General features: G+C 52.2%; 7 protein-coding genes across 7 annotated transcripts; 2 read left to right on the forward strand and 5 right to left on the reverse strand.

Annotated features, from left to right (window-relative positions):
- Positions 1-381: 381 nt before the first annotated feature.
- On the reverse strand, positions 382-1,695 carry J4E84_009190 (uncharacterized protein; the record flags this gene model as incomplete). Its single annotated transcript, XM_049391753.1, has 1 exon — positions 382-1,695. One exon carries the CDS (start codon positions 1,693-1,695, stop codon positions 382-384), a length of 1,314 nt encoding a protein of 437 aa, XP_049240618.1.
- Positions 1,696-2,174: 479 nt separating this feature from the next.
- Positions 2,175-3,393, forward strand: J4E84_009191 (uncharacterized protein; the record flags this gene model as incomplete). Its single annotated transcript, XM_049391754.1, has 3 exons — positions 2,175-2,769; positions 2,821-3,032; positions 3,085-3,393. The coding sequence occupies 3 exons, from the start codon at positions 2,175-2,177 to the stop codon at positions 3,391-3,393; spliced, it is 1,116 nt and encodes a 371-aa protein (XP_049240619.1).
- A 663-nt stretch (positions 3,394-4,056) lies between these two features.
- J4E84_009192 (uncharacterized protein) lies at positions 4,057-4,645 on the forward strand (the record flags this gene model as incomplete). The annotated part of the gene is made up of 2 exons (XM_049391755.1): positions 4,057-4,470; positions 4,634-4,645. 2 exons carry the CDS (start codon positions 4,057-4,059, stop codon positions 4,643-4,645), a joined length of 426 nt encoding a protein of 141 aa, XP_049240620.1.
- A 2,191-nt stretch (positions 4,646-6,836) lies between these two features.
- Positions 6,837-8,132, reverse strand: J4E84_009193 (uncharacterized protein; the record flags this gene model as incomplete). The annotated part of the gene is made up of 1 exon (XM_049391756.1): positions 6,837-8,132. One exon carries the CDS (start codon positions 8,130-8,132, stop codon positions 6,837-6,839), a length of 1,296 nt encoding a protein of 431 aa, XP_049240621.1.
- Positions 8,133-8,595: 463 nt separating this feature from the next.
- On the reverse strand, positions 8,596-10,715 carry J4E84_009194 (uncharacterized protein; the record flags this gene model as incomplete). The annotated part of the gene is made up of 2 exons (XM_049391757.1): positions 8,596-8,990; positions 9,041-10,715. The coding sequence occupies 2 exons, from the start codon at positions 10,713-10,715 to the stop codon at positions 8,596-8,598; spliced, it is 2,070 nt and encodes a 689-aa protein (XP_049240622.1).
- A 619-nt stretch (positions 10,716-11,334) lies between these two features.
- On the reverse strand, positions 11,335-14,151 carry J4E84_009195 (uncharacterized protein; the record flags this gene model as incomplete). The annotated part of the gene is made up of 3 exons (XM_049391758.1): positions 11,335-11,955; positions 12,017-12,998; positions 13,694-14,151. The coding sequence occupies 3 exons, from the start codon at positions 14,149-14,151 to the stop codon at positions 11,335-11,337; spliced, it is 2,061 nt and encodes a 686-aa protein (XP_049240623.1).
- A 5,835-nt stretch (positions 14,152-19,986) lies between these two features.
- Positions 19,987-20,749, reverse strand: J4E84_009196 (uncharacterized protein; the record flags this gene model as incomplete). Its single annotated transcript, XM_049391759.1, has 2 exons — positions 19,987-20,615; positions 20,668-20,749. 2 exons carry the CDS (start codon positions 20,747-20,749, stop codon positions 19,987-19,989), a joined length of 711 nt encoding a protein of 236 aa, XP_049240624.1.
- Positions 20,750-22,134: the final 1,385 nt, after the last annotated feature.

Below are 22,134 nucleotides of genomic sequence, written 5' to 3' on the forward strand. Positions count from 1 at the left end.
CACAACTGGAAGCGATCTCAGGATGCGCATGTTCTGGATGTTTGTACTTGTCGCTACCGCATACAGGACAACAAAAGGCATCGGCTAGCCATGCGAATGCTTCGGTACCGCAAGTGGTGCATATCATGTAGTCGATGACTGTGTCGGGGTAGATGTTGTAGTACGACATTCTGTTCTACATGCACGGTGCGCGGTGGTATCTTGGTTAACTGTGTAGTGGCGAAGATGGGTTGTGGGCAAGGAATCATGTGCTGGCCGCGGTCGTACCTAACACGTTGGCTCTGCGTAGAGACAGCTGGCTAGTGACAATACAAGCATTCCATCAGTGGCATCATAATACAATTCGTTAAATACAATATTGCTGAGGATGGTGACAGCTATCTACACTTGCCCGTCTCCGTCTTCTTGGTCTGAGCCCGGCTTGTGGCCGTGCCCTTCAATGTCCTCCATGTCTTCATCCATACCGGGCCACAGGACTTTCTTCTGTAGTACACCCTTCACATTGAGTACCGCCACCCAGATCCACAGCATCACCAAAATAATGGTCATTGCGCTGCACACGCCTTTGATGCCCGGGCTGTCCAGTGCGTTGGCGATGTAGATGAGGGCGATGGTCATTCCAGCGTTTGGGAAGATGAATCCCCAATGATTCAAGGTAAAGTGAGACTCCTTAGCACTGATGACAATGCTAATGGTGGCGATGGCGGAGAACCAGAAGGAGATTAGCCACAAGAAGATTCCCACGATAACTCCGAAAGCCTTGAAAGCATCACCAACCGGGAAGGATGTAATGCCCAGCAGATGTTCGGGGACGTGCTTCGGTGCCTGCATACCAAGCGAAATGCATGCGTTCGCAGTGTATGCAGCCGGACCAACAGCCACATACATGCCGGGGCGTTTGGGTATCTCGGGAAGATTGCTGTTAACCAAGCGCGTGAAGTAGAGGGTCAACATTAGGAACGCGATAGTCCAGCCCAAGCCCTGAAAGGTAACGCTGCCGACGAAGATGTTGAAGCCAGGCCCAGGTGGCTGACTCTTCAACAGTGTACCACCCAGAACTCCAAGAACAAGGAAGGGGTATACCGGCAGGATCCAAGCGGGCATTGCATCGGTAACAGGAAGCTCACGTCGGTCGAAAATGACGTGGTATTGGAACACGGCGACCAAGATGACGATGGCCGCGTATAACCAGAAGAGTATTTCCAACGTCTTGATGAGCCATGGTCCTGAAGATGGCACTCCGTAAAGCTCAATACAGTAGATGATGAGTGCGATGGATACGAAGAATGCGCCGAAGAAGAAGCTTTCGTGTGGGTGGTGCAGACTGAGCTTAAGGGATCCACGGTTGTGGATGAAACGGTAGGTGATGCATGCGCTAAACGCAAGGAACAGAACGATATCCAAGATGAAGAATATCTTCCCAATGGTCTTTAATCCGTGGAAGCTGTATGGCTGCTGCCCGAGAAGTGTCGCAATGGCGCCGGTGGACATAGTGCACTCAAACCACGACCAAGTAAAGTGATCTAAGCGCTTCTTCCATGGCAAACATGTGGGGTTGTAGTCTTCTCGTTGCGCGGGCCGGGGGCGCCGTTTGATGGGTCTGGCACGGGCAGTCATGTTGTCGGTAGAGGAGGTGCCTGAAACCAACGAAGTCGTTGATTCGGGATGCGAGGATGATGGGCGCGACGGGGACATGGTGTCTTATCGACGACGGGGGATGGCCGTTGACAGCGAAGCAAATGCCATATTGCTTGACGTCAATTTGGCACTTTCTTCGATGCGATTTGGCTCGATGCCAAGCGAGAAAGTCAAGGTGTCATGCCTTTTCCAAGCCTGCATGAGCATGCCTGAAGCCGCGTTAGGTTTAGCGCGTGCTGATCTCAGCACAGGTCGAGCGAAGGAGGTCTTGCCGCCGGTCGATGCTTGAGCCTCACAGATCACCAGACGCAACTGTTACAGCCATCCTGGAAGTTTTCACCATGCCAATATTGCCCATCCCCCGAACTTTACCATGTTTAGCGTCCATCCGCGTTCTGTGGAGCCCTAGGGACCTCCGCGGTGATGATGCATCTATGACGTCGCGGCTACAGCTAGTGCAGCATTCACGATCGCGACTCAGACCCATGCAAAGCCAACCCTTGGCCCTGGGCATTCATTAATTACCAGATTTTGAGATGTCGCTTTCTGATGTGTACGATAGCGCAAAGCGCGCTCTTTCTTCAGCTCCGCCAAACGACTCGTACCTTCGCTGGGATGCGCCGGGGGTGGAGACGCCAAAACCCAACGAAGATGAGACCGCTAAGAAGATTGGAGAGACGATGAACAGGATGCAGCAGCACAACTTCGATCAGCATCGACATGCTTTTCGAGCGACGCACGTCAAGACGCAGGGTATTGTCAAAGGCAAAATGACCGTGCTTCCGGACCTGCCGGCCCACCTACAACAAGGCCTTTTCAAGACACCCGGCAAGATCTACGATGTCGCGGCACGATATGCTAATGAACCTGTCTTTCTTCAAGCAGACCAGCAGCCAGGGCCTCGCGGTCTGGGAATGCGAGTATTCGGTGTGCAGGGTGAGCAGCTCCAAAGCTCTGACCCTGAGGCCAGTACGCAGGATGTGTTCTTCAATAACGCTCCGTCGATCGAGTTGACCGATATCGATACTTGTCTTGAGATCATGGAACTGAGGGAGAAGTACTTTGACAGTCCCTTGAAGCTGGCCGCAGCGACAAAACCAAGGACAGATGCGATCAAGCAAAGTGCGCCTGGTAGGCTACGTGCTGTTTCTGGATGTTATTTGTCTTGACTCATTGCGCTAGGTATGCTCCCGAATACGAACATAATCAGCCACTCGTTCTACACTCAGAGTGCATTTCGTTTTGGCGAATGGTATGGCCACATGGCGCTCTTCCCAGTACTCGACGATATGAAGCAACGAGAGGAGAAAGTCAAAGGTAGTGACTCGCGAGAGGCACTTCGCGATTGGCTGTTGGAGTACTTTGCTGATAATGGCGCCAAATACGAGTTCAAAGTCCGTCTTGACAACGCCTAATTGTTGTCGCTTTTGCTGATGTCAAGTGCAGATTCAGCTCGGTACTTCACCTGCTCATCACCCGACCGAAGACGGCTCAGTGGTATGGGACGAAGCTACGGCGCCATATCAGACCATCGCAACAGTTGAATTCCCACCTCAGGATGCGTTGAGCGCCCAACGAAGAGTCTTCTGGGAGGACATGATGAAACTGAACCCATGGGATGGACTGGTAGCACATCAGCCACTGGGTAGTATCAACCGTTTGAGGAAAACGGTCTACGAGATGAGCAGGAAGAAGCGTGAAGCTGTGAACGCTACGCCAACCAAGGCGGTCAACAGTGTCAATGAGATACCATGAGCATCGTAACGTTAATATACACCAGTGTGACGAAGTCTCCAGCTCAGCTGAGCAGAGTCATTTCACTCTCGCCCAGTCCAGGCAAGAAGCTCTGCAACAGCCAACGTGTAACGCTCGTATATCCAACAACTCATTTCTTACTGATGATGCGAAGAGAGCGATATGGTTTCACTTCCCCGCTCTTTCCTACTGGTACCCGCTATTCACTCACTGCTACACGCCGTTGTTTTTTAGCTTACCATAATATACGAGCTGTCTTAGTGTACAAACCGCATACCCGAACGGCTGGTACGCCTCATGTAGCGTGAGACTGCCTCAGCTGACACCAATAAGCGTACCTCCAGACGTGGGACCATGTGATTGGTATCTGCATGCCGGCGCGCATCATTGGAGACCGAAAATAGCTGGCCAATCATGAATGATCGCCACCAATACTCTAACAAAGAACTTCGTTTGCTGTCGGTTACTCGGTCGCACCGGTGTAATGATCCTCGTGGGATGTAGACAAAAGTAGCGAAAGGGTTGCTGCAGATACGAGGATCAGTCACGGCCACGCTATGCGTGGAGTGTAGTCACAGTATAAGAGAGCTGTCACAGTTGTCCTCGCAACAACTGTCCACCTTCAATCTCAAACTCGGTCTTCAATCGGCGACATTCTTCAAAATGCTCTTCAACGCACTTACCGTCACTGCACTGGCCGCATGCGTCAATGCCGCCGGTCGCGCCATCGTAACCAACCACTGCACCGATCCAATCTACCTCTGGTCTGTTGGCAGCAGCATGAGCGACCAGAACATCATCTACCCCGAATCATCGTACAGCGAGCCCCTCCGCACTGATTCCAAATCCGGTGGCATTTCCCTCAAGATCACCCCTATCGAAGGCGGAATCTCCAAGCCCAACGTCAGCCAGACCATCTTCGCCTACAATCTCGACGTCAATCAGGTCTGGTACGATATGAGCGACATCTTCGGTGATGGCTTTTCCGGCAAGTCCTTGACACTCAAGCCAACGGATGCTACCTGCGAAAGCATTGTCTGGGCTTCAGGCGAGCCACCCGCGGGTAGTCAGATTAAGGTCTGTGGGGCTGAGACGGACTTGGAGCTAACATTTTGCACGCCGCCGCCGCCGTCTCAGTGCTTGCCCGCTTGGTCTGCTTGCGGGACGAATGCGCCTCCGGGTGAGACGAGGGTGTGCTGCACGCATTGCATTGGCAATCATCACTGTGTACAGGCTCCAGGTTCTTAAGTAAATTTGTGTCAATGGCGAAGCGGACAAGAGTGGTTCAAAAGCTGGGCATTCGTTCTTTACTGAGGAGAAGGGACTGTCGAGGTAATGTTTGTATCGATACGTAGTTTTGCTGTTTTAACACGTCGCTCATTCAGACTTTGATAGATGCAATACACTGTCTAGAACTAATGTTCTGCCAATGCTTCTCAGGGCCTTCCGCTCTAGTGATTTTTGACGTTAATATTCGTTGGACTCAGTCCTGTTTCTGGGGCAGTAACCCACGGAATCTCTTCGCCTAAGACAGTCTCAGTACTCATTCGAAGATCTCACAGACCTCACCATCAGCTAGAGTGACAATCGGAATTCCCGCCCTCTTCGCCATCTTCGGAAAGTTCACCACTATGTGATCAGGCGGGGCCAAATCGCCGCGCCAATGCACCTCTAGGCGTCGTAAATCCTTCAGAGGCGCGAATTTGCCCTTGAGAAAATCATCTAGTGAGACCAGGGTATCATGATCCGCTTGATGAATCGCGAGGGTATCCACACCAGCCAGGATAGGGTAATGGTTCAGGGTTGGACCAGACTCGACTTCGAGGATCCGCAGATTGGGGATAGTCTTCATGAGGGCTAGTAGGTTCTGTGCAAACCTTCCAACGCCCCTGAAGAAGAGTCCGTTTGTGACTATGACTTTGAGGGTACTGACGTTAACCCAGCACCCTTCGTGCACTATTGGAAATGCTGTACTTCTATCGTACTCGAGAGTGAGGTTGGTGAGAGTGGAAAAAGGAATCGCGCTGAGACCTTCAAACCCCGTTGAAAGTGCGAGTGACGATATCCTGGCGGGTGACAAACCCTGTTTCATTGGTGTGAGGTCGAACGCTGAATCCCAGAAGTAATGTTTGGGATTTTGAGATTCCGCAAAAGAACGTCTTGTGTACAGTTCCGCGGTCTGAAGTTTGGGAAGTGCCGCGAGAATGAGGCCGCACACTGCGGCCTCTGAAGGAGATATGAAGTCCTTCATGAGTGACTTCTTCTCCTCAACCGATAGCTGGAGTGACTCAGCAATGTTACCCAGATTCTTTTCACAGCTACAACAATTGCAGAGCCTGTCTTTTTCGTAGTCTTTTGGAATCCAAGCTGACGACTTGTTCCAGAACCAAACAGCCAGGCTGCGCACACGGATGCCAAGTTCTGGACGATGGGTTATCGTACGTAGAAAGGGCGCCAAGAAAGAAGGGGCCCTTTTCTTCAGCAAATACGAGCGGTATGGCTGAGGTAGGGAGACGTCGCGATACAAAATGGCTTGGGCTATAGGGAGCAGCCGCTTGCATGTCAGACTCGTGAAAAGTATACTCTGAACTTCTGCCCCATACCTCCAACGCGCCTGCTCAGTTTCTGGTGCCACTTCTGGGTATTCCCCGTATGTGCGGTCATAGGTGCGGTCACCGTACCCTTGGCTCATGAGTAGACGCTTGGTAGGCGCAAGGTATCCTACTATCCGCAACAGCAGCTCGTTGGGCAAACGCAGAAGCTGGCTGTCATTTGGTTTTCGCGTTGGTGATGAGGCGGAAGCCGAGGATGAATCGATGCGCAGGTAATCAAAACACTGAGCCATGGAGTCGTCGGAGTCATCGGAGTCGCACCAATCCCTCCGCGCGGGTGCCATTTGATCGTAGTGGGTGGAGGATGGAAGTGGGAATGTATTTTCAGGTCTGACTGTGGGGATCGTGATCAGCTCGCACAGAAGTTGGTATTTTCAAGCGCTTTCTCTACTTGACAAGCGCACCAATGGGTGTGCGATTCTTTCCTCCGTTGCTCGTGACAAACCAATGTGTGTGTGTGTCCTCAAATCAGGCAGAAACAGAGCTGTGAACTCGGCCCCGCGGGACATTAGGCCTCCAGGGCCGCAATTTGGGGCAGGCTATACCCGATTCGGCATAGACAAAGATAGGGGTAGGGCAAGCGTCACGCAACATCTCTCTGTTCCACTTCGCAGCTATTGCGTGCAACCATATTGCCATGGCAGCTGGTAGCTCTATTCAGATCGGATCGCTTTGCGCGAAATCTTTACATGCGAGCAAGACTGCTTGTTCCCTACTGCAACTTTGCCGTACTATACAAACACGAAGGCCCTGACGACTGACAAAAGTACCTAGGTAGCTGCACATATACCGCACATCATCCGCCACCCTGTACACATATCCTCTAACACGCTAGATCATAACAGCATCTCCATCAGCGTCCCACTCAACCTCCACCCTATCCATCGGATCTTGATGCACACCAAAAGGTCCCATCGCTTTCTTCCAGCACACGTACTCCGCACGATGTAGCACATCTGGCTCGGCCTTCAATCGCCACGGCGTACCACCCTTCGACTCCCACGTCGACATAGTCCACGGCGGGAAGTAGAGATACACCGCAATCTCGGCGTCCCGACATATTTTGCGTACATCGTCGATTGGATCTAGACAGTTGTCTAGTTCGGCGCTGAATCTGGTGTTGTCTAAATGTTCCATATGATAGGCTTCTACGCGCGTGAGGTTGGGTAGGTAGAGCTTTATCTTAGCCAGACAGAGCGTATTCAGGAAGTTGGCTGTGATGTGCGTCGCCTCGCTGATGCGCAGGACTTCCAGCGTCTTTGGGAAGATCTCCGCGGGATCCGTAATTGGCAGTCCTTGTCGTATGATTCCATGGCCTTGTATCGCCTTCATAGTCAGTCCGATTTCCCTCAGGCTCTCGAAGCGGCGGAGGTCGAAGACCGTAGTCACGCTGTGGGAGTACCTTATCGCTGTCATGTCGCTCGGTATCTCAAGCACTGTCAAATGCGGTAACTTGGCTGTCAGCGCTCCAAGCAAGAACTTGTGCTTCCACTCGTATGGTAGTGTATAACTCGCGCGAGCAGATGCAGACCGCGCACTGGCGAAGAGAGGGAAGTCCATGAGCCATGTGTCGCCGAGTTTTAGCTCGCGTAGGTTGGGTAGTGCACAGATGAGGACGCCAAATAGCGCGGGGACGATGTCATCTTTGATAGCTTCTAGCCAATCCTTCGCATGTCGTTTGTTGGTAGCGAAGTGATTGATCATGACCCCACATGCTTCCAGAAACTCAGCGTCCTGCCTTATGTAATCCGGAGCAGGTAGCGCATTGTACTTGGGTTGGGTGAGATACACTTGTACCCCGGTGCGAGTAGTATGTTGAGTTCTGGTTGTCCTGCCTTCACTCTTACTCCAAATCTCCAAGCTCTTGACCTGGCCGAGCAGGTGCGACCGGTAGCCCAGTTCTGACATGTACCGATCGATGAATGCGAGATTGAACCTTGGTTCTTTAAGTAGCCATTCTTGCGCGACAGGTCGCCATCTCTTGGATACGAGTGCAAGACTTGCAAGATCCCGGTTGCGACTCAAAGTCGTGAACTGTGCGCCGATGTTGAGAAGTAATTCTTCGGGAAGATCACCGATGGTCTTAGGTGTACGAGGTGAATGTGAGAATCCGGATGGTCGGGACATTATGGGCAAGCTAGAGAAATTCGGGCTGAAGCAAGGGTCGTGCGGGCGGTGATATGGTGGGGTAGGCGCGAGGCTGAGATGTCGAATTAGGCAGCGGTGATGAGTGGTTGACTGGCGCACAGGCTGCGATAGGGTGTCATCGACGGATAACAAGCTGCCAAAATATAAGCATAAGCTTGCGTTATCGTAAAGATTGGGTCACATCGAATGCGGGGTGACCAAATTTTGGAAGTTTGGAAGAAGCGCACGGTTGTGTCACGTGTTTGTGTCTTTCACGTCCAATCTTTGTAGCGAGCAGATGCAGCTGATGACTTCCACCCATCTCATGCCTACTGCTCTTCCCAGACTACTGCGAATACTATCTAAAGTCTTTCACAGATTGATAATCCACCCTGAACATATGCAATGATAGGTCGGCCCAGAAACCTAGCCCATGGCGTATACTGTCCATCTTATCTAGTCATTACGTACTACCCAAACATTCTGAACAGTCCTTGTAGCATAACCTTTTCTTCGGTTGCAGCAATATCTTCCAGGCAACGCTAGCCCACAGTGTCTCACTGAATTCGGCGGCCATGGGAATATTGACAGACTCCAGCTGCAGACGTTCTATGTCCTCGTCCAAGCCCTGCGCCTTATCGGTAATGTGTGATGCAGGCTCGGTAAATTCGGCTTTCTTGGACCGCTTTGTCTGCTCTTCTTTCGCACACAATTTCTTGGTCGAGTCTCTGTATTGTTCTGGAGACTGTGCGTTCGTACTCTCCGTGGTGGTAAAGCTTGCACCAAGGAATAGGGTCTCTTTAGCGAGGGGCGCAAGTTTTTGCTCGAAGCGGAGAGTGAACTGGAAAGTGTCCAGATCTGCCATGCGCGTTAGTCTTATGTCAGTATCGCACCAATACCAAACTCACTCAGTAATGGCGAAAGCCGTCGCCTGAACGCACGCTTCCCCAAAGCCCTGTCAGCCCACCCACTAGAGTCGATTGTCGTTTGCTTCTTGTTTGGTTCTTGAAGCTGCGGATCCCACTTGCTGTTTCTGTTACCATGAAAGAATGCACCCTGTACCCATCTCGTCAAATCGAATGTGGGGCTGTTCAGGAGTTGCGAGTGGTGGTCAGCGTGACGTAAGAACACTCTGACGCCAAAGGCCAGTTGGGGTTGTCTGCTTGCTTCTGGAGCCCACTCGAAGAGTGGCGCAGATGATCCTGAACAGCGCCACATTTCCAGAGGCCGTAAACGATAAAACGCCTCGAGTTCTTTGCGCATGTCCCCGGAGACCTCTTGGGACCCACTATGGAAGGTCACTTTGATACCTTTGCGATCGAGATCTGTAAGTAGGTCAAGGTAATCCAGCCGACCCAGATCGAAAGCGTTGCACAGTATGATGAGTTGTTTACACGGCGTGTTGAAAGATAGCTCAACGTGCTTGAGTCTCAGGTCGCCCACGGGGATTTCGTTTATTCTTTGCAAGAAAGCAAACATCCATTTGTTACACGAGCGCAAGTGAAGGCGTTGGATAGTGAGTGGTATGACTTTGGAACGTGCCTCTGCTAAAGTCTTTTTAGCCGGAAGCGCATCATTGACACGTGCTGCAATAGGTTTGGCCGCAAGAGAGAAGACTATGTCGTCGGGGCGCCCAAGAATGCCCATGGGTATATCAAGCCGCTTCAGTCTTGCGAAATCCGCCAGTGTGATTATGTGCGATCCCATACTCCTCCATTTGGCATCGTGCGACTCAAGAACCTCGATGGTGGGCGGCCCTTTCCATCTGGTGTTCTCCGCGATTGTGAGAGCTTCGAGCTTGGCCTGGAACAGTGGTAACGCTGGTCCTTGGAATGGGGCACCGGGTAGCATCTCAAGATTCAGCGCTGGAAAGGCTAGAGGTGCCCGCTGAAGCGAACGTGGCGGTTGGCTGGAGAAAAATGGCCTCACTTCCGGTAGCTGAACAGTCACCGATTTGATGTTGGGACACGATATCGCGAGAAGATTAAGGTAAAGCGCTGGTTCCTTCTTCCATATGGTACCGACTGAGGCGTTGCTTTCCCAAACCCGGCTCCAGTCCAGGGTATGTCCAGTAGTCGTAGAGATGGCTGCGCCAAGACCTTCCAGTATGTCCAGGTCGAGACTGTTTCCATTCGCGCAGAAACAGCCTACGTGGTGACTGCACCCGAAATCCCCAAGATTGATACTGAGTACCTTGCTAAGGAGTTCCGGCTGATAGCTAAGCATTCGCAAGAAGCCTTTGATGTTCCTCCCCGACACGATCAGCTCTCGCACGATGGTCTTTTGAACAATTTCTCCAAGACGTTTGTTAACCAGTCCAAAATTACAGATGTGCGTAGTGCCGAGCATGTTGGAAGCTACCATTTCAAGGAGTTCGGATGGAAGGCGCAGCATTCCGTTGTTTTGGACAAGGTGGGTGTCGACTTCGTCCAACAGCGCAGACGTATCGTGCTGGCCGCCATCTTGGGAGTCCTCGGGACTGAATTCTGGTATCGCGGCTTCCCGTGAGAGAGGTGGTGTCTTGACTCCGTTTGCGGGACTCGCTACGCGTCGCTTCCTGGGACTAGAGCTGAGTGGCGTCATCGGCGCCATCGCGGTATGAAGAGAGTGAGATGTGGTTTGGGTGGTTGAGTTGAAGCGCAGATTATCGCGCTGGTATACTGGTATTCTGGCAAATATCCATTGGCGCATGTGAGTACTGTGGGTCAGTCACAAGGGCGGCTACCGCGGTACCTGCATATGGTCAGTTATCGGGTGACGTAATCGAGTGAATGTAGTGGGGTATTACTTGAAAGACCTCCCTAGACTGTGAAAGAATCTCTTCGCCTCGTAGCTTAAAGGTAAAGAAAGTGTATAGCGCAACATGTGTACCGTGGCTGCTCGTTGACTGAGGTGCAAGGAGGGTGTGACACGTCCGCGCCAAGCCGCTAGTATACAAGCAGGTGACTCGTTCCAATGCTCTTTCCATTGACACGCATGCCCTACTAAGATAAGAAACGATAGCTACGCGCACACTTGGGTATAAGGATATTCAATTCGTGTCGCTTCAAACCTTGCCAAATACTGCAGTATCGCGTCGCATCCCTGCGTCATGTTACTTCTACACTAAAAGACAGGGCTCACATGCCCAAGACCGACAGTGGCGATGAGATGTACTCTTTCCAAAACACATTGATCCATCAAATTACCGACTTTATACCACCTACATCTCCTTCCTTATAACCCTAAGAAATTGCAGCTCCTTGGGCTTATGCGCAGAATGCCAATTAGGGTCAACCAAAGGGGCGACAGTAAGCACGTTGCCACTCTCGTCTTCAAGTTTGAAGTCAAAGGTAGCAATAAAGTACGCCGTGATAACATTTTGCTCGAGTTTCGCAAAGCGCATGCCCAAACACGGATGCCGTCCTGACCCCCAGCCAAGGAAGCCATGTGCTGCCTTCTTCTTGTCCTCCGCACGATCTGGCATGTATCGAGCCGGATCCCACTTCTGTGGGTCGGGATAGATCTCTGGATCGTAGTGTATGTCGCCCGGGGCGTATGTGACGAATGCGCCGGGTGGTATGACCTCGTCGCCGTTACCCGTGGGTATGTTCTTGCCGCTGATGTTCCGCCTGAAGGCCGTGCCGAGCAGGTTCAGGCGTAGAGAGTCTCGTAGACACATGTCGATGACTGGGAACTCGCCCTCCCATGCCTCTACAGGTACGTCGTCGAGCTGCTGGAGCAAGGGCGCGTTCGGGTTCTTAGCGTACCTCGCCGCATTGCTGCGGACTTCGTCGTTCGCTTTGGCGAGCCATTCGGGTGAGGTGGCGAGATAGGACATAACCTAATTAACATTAGCTTACATTCTATAGGTGCAAGGTATAGGGAGGCTTGGATTTACTTACCCAGGCTACGTTGATACCGCTGTTGAGTAAACCAGCGAACAACGCTCCAATGACGAACTGAGAGACTCTCTCGGCGCGATCACCCTGATCCAACAAGTACTGCAGCGCATCATCGTGCTTCTCGTCGCTTGCCGCACGCTTCTTGATGATTTTGTCGATCATCATATAGAGTTGCGCTCCTGCCCAGTTTCGTTTCAAGAGAGCCGGTGAAGGGAGCTTCGGGAACAAGACTGACGTAGCGGTAGAGCTGCTTTCAATCGTCTCAAACATCTTTAGAACCTCCTCCAGCATCTGAGGGTCTTCGGCAATCTCAGTAGCGCCTACCATGCGGATGGTGAGACGGAAGACGATCCGGTACAGGCTCTCGAAGGGATTGGTGCGGCCACTGGGCTCATTCTTGATGGCTTCGAGAGCTTGTTTTGTGTCGGATATCAAGATAGGCAGCTTGCGACGGAATTGGTCGTTCTTCAAGAAGAAGTTCAGACGGCGATGAAACATGGCGCTGAAGCTGAGATTATTATCCTCGGCAGTAATGGTCCTGGAAACTTTGGGCGAGTTACCGAACAACACAGCATATCCTTCGGTGAAGCCCAGATCTTTCGACTCGAAGAACAGCTGGCGCCCTTTGTCTCCTGAAAGCGCAACAATCATGTTCGGTCCAGCATGGAAAGAGAAGGTTCCCGTCTTGGACTGGTCGCGTCGCTCGCTCCACCATTCCCATCTTCGGGTCCAGAAACCAAGAGCTCCGACGACTGGAAGATCGTCTTTGACTTGAGGTGGCGCATTCTTAGGGACGCGATGCGAGTAGGATAGTGCGCCAATAGCGCACACTGTCAAGGCTAGTCCGACTATTGCGAAGAAGAGGGGTTTGATATCTGAAAACCGCTGGAAGACATCAAGTACCGCCATCTTGCTGGAGAAATACGACTGGTGACTGTAGTGAGTAGCGCAGGGGTTTATGGCCTTCTTGGGTTTCGCCGCGCTGAGAAGGGGTTGAGGGCAACCCTGATATAGATAATGAATGCAGTCGCAAACCGAGCGCGCCACAGCTCTTATGTGGAGCTCGCATTCCAGAAAGGCGCTGCTGCAGGATTGGCGACGCCTGGCGCATCATGGGTCATATCTCATCGGTGCTGCGGCAAGCGTGGTAGTGACGCTGCGCACGGCAATGACAAGCAAGTGTTAGAGTAAAACAGTAACAGGGTTACGAATTGGCTGATATACTCAGTGGCGACACAATCGGCATGCTCGCTCGTATTACTACGGGCGTATGTCTGCAAAGATGCAGATGTGTTGTCGCTTGCCGCTGGTCCATACATTCCCCGGCCCGTCCTGCAGTCGTGATTCCCGGCATTCCAGCCACAATTCATACAACCATCGGCCATCGGTTCGGCACTCGGTTTCCGATTGGAAGTGTCTAAACGAGACACACCAAGCACACGGCCACCGGATAATATGCCTCGTCTGCAATGGCTTGCATAGACGAGAGCCCGAGAAGGTGGATCCGACAGTCACCACAGCACCTTCCTTTTTGATCCTGGCACTGAGGAAGCTGCAGCTGAGTGGGATCCATGGTCTTTTCCTGAATCTTCTCGAGAAGAGTGAGGGCTCCAGGGCCCTCGCTCGCTAAGGAAGCGAGCCATCGGATTAAAGTCGGCATAGGACTGCTGTTTGCACCCGTTTGCCATGATATGAACAGGTGTGAGCTCGCGCGCAACCTCGTTGTATCCTCCCCTCCCTCTCCCCAGTCTAGTGTAGTTGTCACTGCCCATAGCATCGACGGGCACGGCGCGAACAAAGATGTCCATGCCCATGCCTATACCCATGAGGTCGTGCTCCATACTGTTCGGACCTGCTCCTTGTGTGTGCTTTTCTTGTGTACCGACGTGATCTAATGAGACCAAGTTCCGTTCGGGATTTCTTGTGGGCTTCTGCGACGTGCCTGCTGGTCGATACTGAGGATGCTCGACAATGATACCGTCAGGCCGCTTGACCGCGCGGTACCTCTTTGTAGAGCGCCGGGGTTTGCTCTCAAATGTCATTGTAATACTAAGGTCGGCGTTCAGAGGTAGGCTCGGGGGAATTTGCTCGTTCGGTTCGATCGATTTGGACAACGTGTGTCTTGGTTCGCGCATGTGGAAGTGAGGAGACTGGTGCGAGGCTGATTGTGTAGTGGGTCTGGATATGTGGTATCTGTGGATGTGGTGATAGCTTTCTCCAAGTCAGTGTACAATGCTTATCCTTTGTACACTGGACGTCAGCGCATCGCGTAGTATACCCAACGCCGTCGTTAGCGACGTAGCCATGGTCTGAAGAGTCCAGATCTCTCCCATCGAGATCATAAACTCTCCACCTCCCTCATCTCCCCCTCTCTGGCACGACAAGCACACCGTAGAGTAGATGCCTTGCGCACAAGTGAGCCTGATCGACGTTATACACACCACAACGACATCATCCCAGGTCCTGCGGTTACGACGATGGCGGTCTGGACCCGTGGATGCGCCCTCTATCCGTCTTCAGCTCTACAGCATGCGAGCCCGTTAGAGCACTGCAGCTCTGTCCGAAATTTTGGTATATCCAGAGCTTCGACCGACGTCATATCGAGTGCGTCGCACGTGAATCTAGACCATAAGAGCGACAAATGCGCTGCTGAGCCCCTGTCGCGGATCGTGGCCGTGAAGGGGTGCGCCTCAGCTCAAGCGCGTGCGGCCACACAGCCCCCTGCGCAGCATCGCGAACATGTCGTCATATGTGAAGCTGGCAGCTGGAATAGGCTTCATGGGATCGTCTGCGCGGGTATCGGGGGCAGGCGTCTGAAATAGCCAGAAGGTCTAGATTTTGATGTCGTGGGGGGCGGCAGAAGATGGCGAGAGGGAGGCAGGAGCGACGAGCGAGTGGGACCGGTAATGATGTCAGGGCGCGTGCGCAACAGCAGACGGGGGCGAGCAACCCATCGCTTCTTCACAACACCAACACGACGCCTGGCACTACATCACTGCAACAATCTTCACATTAACCTTAACTTTTTTATTCGTCTTTTTGTTTTCGCTGAATGATCTGCCTTTCGAGTCCACCGCAGCTTCGTTGGACAAGGCCCACCTTACGTGTCTGCTGTCACCCATTTTCACAGACTCAGGTCGTCTTTCCATATCGAATTGTCGCAATAACCCCTTCCAACTAATACTTCACATATCAGGCCCACTTATTAGACAGCCCCGTGATACTGTCGAAGACGGCGCCATCAAGAAGACCTTAGCACATAGCCAAGTGCTGCCATCATCTCAGGTTCCTTCTCTAGCTGATCATGTGTAGTGGCCAGACACTTCTCGATGACAGGGATGAGATCACCGGGGGTATAATGCCTTTCTGGCTGTCTCGCGTCCGCGTAAAGTTTCCTAGTATCCCAGGCGGTAGTCAGGTTACCGCTCGGTGCCTCCCATCCTATCTCGCGGAATTTAGTAGTGCCAAAAGCGGTGGTTAGGCCAACACGCGATGCCCGCCATCTCCGAAGCGCAGCCGGGAACTCCTTGTTGTTGGAATAGGGAATGGATCTATAATGCCAGCCCATGGAGACGATGTTATACGGATACAGCAGCTGGACTTCGCGCAATCTTGGAAAGTTGACATCGTCAGCTATCAGATTATCGAGCCACTGTGTGCCTGGCCATAAATTTTCATGGCTAATGCTCGTACGGAGAGACTCGAGCGATGAAGGGAGTACGTGGCGAAGCTCAGCCGTTGCTGGATCACGAATGCGATGTCCGAACGTAACCCTGTCGTGGATGCATAGCTTGTCGAATAGGTATTGGTATGGGATCACCAGCCGCTTGAGACTTGAAAAGTCTACCGGGTCCAGGCCCATGATCAGACTGTTGTGCAGATATTCACTGACAAGACTAACTTCGACATTGATCTCCTCGAGTCGCTCTTGAAGATTCGATCTCGCTTGTCGGATTGGTTGATGCGTTGATATGGTTGCAGGCTTGTTGTGACGGACGAACGCATGATATGCGCCGTTGACTTCATTGAAGATGGCGCCGGACATCCCATTGAAGGATGTAGCCTTCAGACTATGCGCAAGAGTAAAGAGAACGGTCATGCTCTCGAAAAAGCATACTGTCGATCTTTCCGCGTCTGTCATGCTATGCTCATAGCAACCCCTGCTGAGTTCCCATGCGGTGTAGTATTTTCGGCATGAAACACGCGCTACGTCCATCGTCATTGGTCCGAGACGAAGATGGGTGAAGGACGCGACCAGATCTGGGTGAATTCGCAACATCGCGTTCAGCTTCCACAGGTTTGCGGGCTCGACAGTCGCTCGTTTGATAAGACCTTCTTGTGCTATTGGACGCATACGACGACAAGTGAGCGAGAGAGCGTGGAGATCTACGATTTCGACTCCGCCAGTGATACTGACCAGGAGCTCATCGGGAAGTCGCAGTATCGCGGTCCTGGATTGCGACATGGCGGCGGGTTGTGAGTTGAATCTATTCCGGAAGTACAGATCTGTTGGTTTTGATTGTGTAAAAGGCTGGATTGTTCAATGTTGCTTGTGGCCTTGAGCCACGCTCGAGCCACGCTAACTGCATCGGGTAGGCTTCTGGTGGTGAGAGAGGAAAGAGCTCTTGGCAGTTGCACAATCGTAACGCGATTCACTATGGAACTTGCTAACCTCTACGGACCTCTCGCCCGAGTTGTACCGTCTCAGGCCACGTGCGCAAATTGCGGTCAGCGAACCCTTTTAATTACATCCTTGCACTCGTCCTTCGCCGGGATCATAACACTGACTCTACCTCGACTGCAACATCAGTGGGCTACAGTACACCTCATATGAGCGCAAATTTCACGCCATTTACCGCTCCTTCACCGGATCTGGAGGACTTGGGAGCGCCTAACGAAGCTGCACTCGCGTGAACAGTGTACCCTGGCGTCAATATCCCCATATAATACTAGTCGACGATCAAATTCCAAGGATATATACCTTCCATGACTTGCTACATTCGACTACAACAATTGAATCACCACTCTACAACACTGATTCCGATCGAATGGAAGTCTTGTAGACCATATCTTCAACATGCTCAAATGCGTGAAGGTCGGCTCCGCAAATATGTTAGTCAATATCGGTAAACTTGTTGTCGTTTTCGTTGTGGCCCCCATACTCTACCACTCTCTCGTATCTTACTTTCCACAATGAGCACCCTGGAAAAGTCACTCTCTCATGTTCTGTTCAGTACACGATACGCCTACCAGTTTACCTACGTCGATCCCACGGATCTTATCGAACAAGACTGCTGGATATGCCTACGCGCGTACTTTAGCCAAGAAGAAGACGACGACGAGGGAAGTGACTCAAGACCCGAATGCCTACCCATAAGATTACCATGCGGACACATTGTTGGCCAGCACTGTTTCGAGACCTACCGGCGCGCCACGAACGATGTAGAACAATGTCTCCTGTGTCGCCAGAAGCTCCTTCCACTACTCCCTCGCACCAAACCCACTGCTCTTCTCGGCAGGGTATGCCGAACACCCTGGTTCCAGTGGCACGACCGCAAACTCGGATGGACCCCGTTCGGCGTCGAAGACATGGATGCATCAAGCAGCGAGATCACAATGTACAACGGCGAGGTACTGACATGGTTCGACGTATTCATTATTATCGTGCACGACGAAGCCTCGCGCGCGTTTCTATTCATCACTCTTCCCATATTCGCCATCGTCGCTCCTGTCGCTGTCTTCTGCCTGGCTTATCAGCGATTCGGGAATCCACCTCCATCGTACGTCGCTATCCACGATCCAGCTTTGCACGTTGCATATGGCACATACTCGTATGGTTTAATGGAACGCTTCCCTGAATTACGACTCATATGCGACATTGCAACTGGACATGCAATCTATGACCGCTCGCGTTCTGGCGCGCGTTCTGGCGAGGATGTCGCACCTGCCGTTTTCTTCATAATTGCAGGCTTTGCGTTTACTCGTTTGACATACGAAACACACTTTCCAAGGTCGAGCAGGAATATGTTAAAGTTCCTAGTGTACGGACGGCTGGTGTACGCTGTGTTGGGGTTTAGCGTCATCATGAGCTTCGGGTTTCTAGATATATTTGCATACCTGACTGTGGCGACTCTCGTCGTCCGAACTGCGAATGCGCGGGCAAGAGGAAGTATCCAAAGTGCATAACTCTGGAAGGAGCACGAAGCAAGAGTTGGCGACTGAATTAGAATGTTGACTCTTACAGTGCGGGAATGAGATTCATATAGCTCGACACGTAGTACGAATGCACCAGAACGATCCTGAACAGTGTTTGTTTGTAATTGGCGTTGTGAATCATGAACACCTCTTTTGTCTTTTTACGACCTTCATATCTACGGTCTCTATGGACCGCTTATAATTCGGTCATGCTTCGTTCACGTCTCAAGCTCAAGGAATCCTGATCACCATATCTAGGCATCCGAAACCAGCATGTCTATGACTAGCAAACCCTCACTACTTGACCTACCTAATGAGCTCTTGCTCCAGATTGCCAGCTACCTAGAGCCCGACGTGAAAATCGACAAAAACGCTGGCTATGGCTTGCCCACTCGGCTTCCTCTCCATCCCAAAGATCCGCCGACAGCTACACTTCCTCAAAGTGCCGCAGAGACACGGCAGAAACATAGAGAAAGCGCGCAACCACTAGTGAATCTAGCATTGACATGCAAGCGGCTTGCACCCATAGCGCAAGAATCCTTGTTCAAAAATGTATCGCTACCGCGCTAATTACAAGACCGCGAACCGTCGTACGATGGCTTTTATGCATCACCGATGCTGCATTTCTTGCGTACAATCATCGAGCGCCCCGATCTCGTGAAAAATGTGGGCAGTCTAGCCATTTGGTTATGGCAAGGCGTGCCTATACGGCCATTACAATACCTAAGCGAATCGTCGGACCATGCCCCGGGCAGTTTAGCAGCAGATATGGCCGACATCGTATACACTCTTCCCGATGGCTCCCAGCGATCCGGCGCAGGTCACGCGCGATGGATACAGAGCCTCTCCTGCCCGAGCGAACTCATGGTCGCTAGTTTAATACTGGCGGCTTTGCCCCAACTGCGCGCCGTCGAGATCTACGCCAAAGCAGCTCCTAGTTCCAACAACGTATCTGGAAATCTTGGCTGGTTTCTAAAGCGAGAGGAAGAAACTGGTATCCGTCGACTGAGTCAAGGTCTGGGCATGACGGATATCAAAAGTCTGACTTTGTCTACCAACCTTGATTGGTCATGTATCAACATCAGCAGTCTCACACATCTGACCCTGGACTACAACGGGCGGCACCCATTTGCAAATTTCCTCGAGAGCGACATCGCGCCTATCACAGACCTGACTATCCTCTGGGAATGCAACGATAATGTCGACCCAATGGGGAGATTACAACTTAAGAATGCTAAAAAGCTCAGGTACTTGTGCAGAAGGCTCAAAAGTCTACACACGCTTCGTTTCAACTCCTCAGCGTACTTGCTTACAAGGAAAAGACCCCCCCACACGATGGAACGTATAGTCTTTCAGCCAGCTGACGCCTTGGCTTTCAAGTTTGCTGAGAAGATTTGCGGTTGTGCTTTGGGTTATCGCCTCGATAGGTTGCGTGTTGTTGAGCTGCATCGGTTCATCGAAGGGCCTGTGCCTGCTACGGTTGTGCTGGAAAATGTTCGGACTCGGGATGCCGTGACTGGGGAGGATGCGTGGACTGTGTGGCGGTCTGAGCCGGGCTGTCCACCAGTGAGTACTGGTCGTCTATCAACAAACAAAAACTTTCAGCTCGATGATTAGAGATAACGGGATGGCTGGAAGATCGTAGTTAGTAAGCCACAAATTGACACATGGGTTGCGGTTGGGTTCTGACGAATTGATAAATCGCGTCTTTGTTGCCAAGGACGGTTTTCGTTAACGTTTATTATTTATCATCTACCAACTACTCACTGGCGCTTTCACCAGAGGTTCAGCGCAGCAGCACCAGCAAGTGCCAGTAGCGCCGAGCCCTCAATGCCGTACTTGGAAGCGGCACCGGTGCTCTCGGGCAGAGACGCGGACGCCGATCCAGATCCACTGACAGTAGGTGTAGACGCTGAAGCCGAGGAAACCATGGTGCTAGTCGGCATGATGGATCCACTGGGTGTCATCGCGCCTGTGCTAGCACTCCTCATAGTAGTAGCAACAGTGCTGCCAGCTTGCGCAGAGGCAGTCATGCTGGTCGCGGCACTTGCAGCAGGAGTCAAGAGGCTGTTTCCAGCAACGACGGTTGCAGAAAGGAACTGCACGTCATCACTGGAGAGTGTCGCAGTGATGGGTTTGCCGCCGGTATCGTCATTGCCACCGAGCTGGTTCACCGTGCAAGTCATCTCGACTGCCTTCTCGTTATAGTCGCATCCGAGACTCATGGATATCGTGTCGGTGGACATTTGGGCTTGGAAGCGCGTTTGCGAGAGGATGGTGACATCGAGGCCGGGGCCCCAGCCGCACTCGCTATCGTCGACGCCCGTGGGGCATGCGATGTGGAACTCGGTAGTGGAGGGGTTGGCGGTGTTGATGGTTGCGACAGGGTCGATGCCGTCGTAGCCTGCGCTTGTTAGCCTTTGATCTGCGGTGTTCCTCGAACTAGAGTGACGTACCACCAGGGAAAAAGAAGCTGACGACGTCTTCAGCACAAGCCGCGCTTGCCAGGATGGAGAGGATAGCAATGGATTGACGCATGGTGGGCTTGGTGGGTCTCGTAAAAAACAAGGATTAGATTAGGGTATAACGGTCGGAGTTGCGCAAGTACAAAGAATGACTGGATTGGGTATAAATGAGTGTGTGGTCGCAAAAACGACTGACGATACGAGGAGCTGAGGCTTGACGGCGTGCAGACGCCTGTACGAGGAGGCGCATTGCTACTTAATATTTTCCCCTGACCTTGGTAACAAGGCTTGTTCGGCTAGTTGCCGCAGACAGGCTGAATGCTAGTGTCGATCTGCGTTAGCCGTGTGGGTTATCTTGTGGGAAATTAGACAATGCCATCCAGCGGAGCTATCCAGCCAATTAATCTTGCAAACGTAGCAGGCATAGGGTGCGTTGTCATGCTCATAGTGCCGGTAGATGAATTTGACAAGAGCTTGACATGGTTCCCAGACGTTGTTCACCGGTTCCCACGCGCGAAGATCGCGGATCAAGAGCAAGGGATTGTTCGTTCCAGTTTGTCTGCAAAGGCAGAGTCTTCTACCGATTCGATGTATGCTTAGGAGGCAGCGATCCCTTTGGCGCGAGCGTTATCGATTTTCGGATGCAAGTGAGCGAGATTATAATTCTCCTCGGCCGTAAAAGCTGCTGCACGATTCGAGGAGCAGGTCATCTGGCGATGCGCCGCGCCGTGGCGAAGCGCATAGCCTTCGAGAATTTCATGGCACCGGCAGAAACTGAGACGTTATTCTCGCCGGCCGAGGCTTGGGAATACCAGTTTCAGGCCGCGACCATCGGACGAACGTGCGAATTGCCGATCATCGGCTTTTTCAGACTTTGCCGCATGGTGAAGAGCGTTTTGTCACCCCCTGGGCATGTTGGACAAGGGCAGGTTGGTAGCAAGGAGAAGCGTGTGATGATCGTTGCGCGGAGAACTGCAGGAACAACCGGCAGCTGCCCCACTTGGCAAATCACCGTAAGGTCCGATAAGAGCAGCACTGCGCGCGTGCAATAACACCAGCCTGGGCAAAGTAATCCCTTCGAGTCTTCTGAGCCAACTTGCGACATACGCACAATTCGTATCAAACTGAAAGTGCGGCTAGTTGTGTTATCAGCAACCAGACGTTGGCCAGCGTAGTGAACCCCGCACCGCCCAACTCGCCTTGGCATGAGATGGCATCTCCCTCAATCGCGTCGCAAACGACTAACGGTATCCTCATCCTATGGGGATCTGTTGACTCTGCCACAGTTGATCCAGATGCGCTGAACGATTGGTGGACCAACGAGCACCTGCCCGAGCGTGTATGCCTCCCGGGCTTCCAACGCGCGCGCCGTTATCGCGCACAGAAACGCAGCGATGGCCTGGATAACTATCTAGCCTTATACGAGACTTCACGCGTCCAAGATCTCGCATCTACCGA

This window comes from Alternaria hordeiaustralica (assembly GCF_023758085.1).
Source record: "Alternaria hordeiaustralica strain BMP 2776 chromosome Unknown scaffold_26, whole genome shotgun sequence".
NCBI lineage: Eukaryota > Fungi > Ascomycota > Dothideomycetes > Pleosporales > Pleosporaceae > Alternaria > Alternaria hordeiaustralica.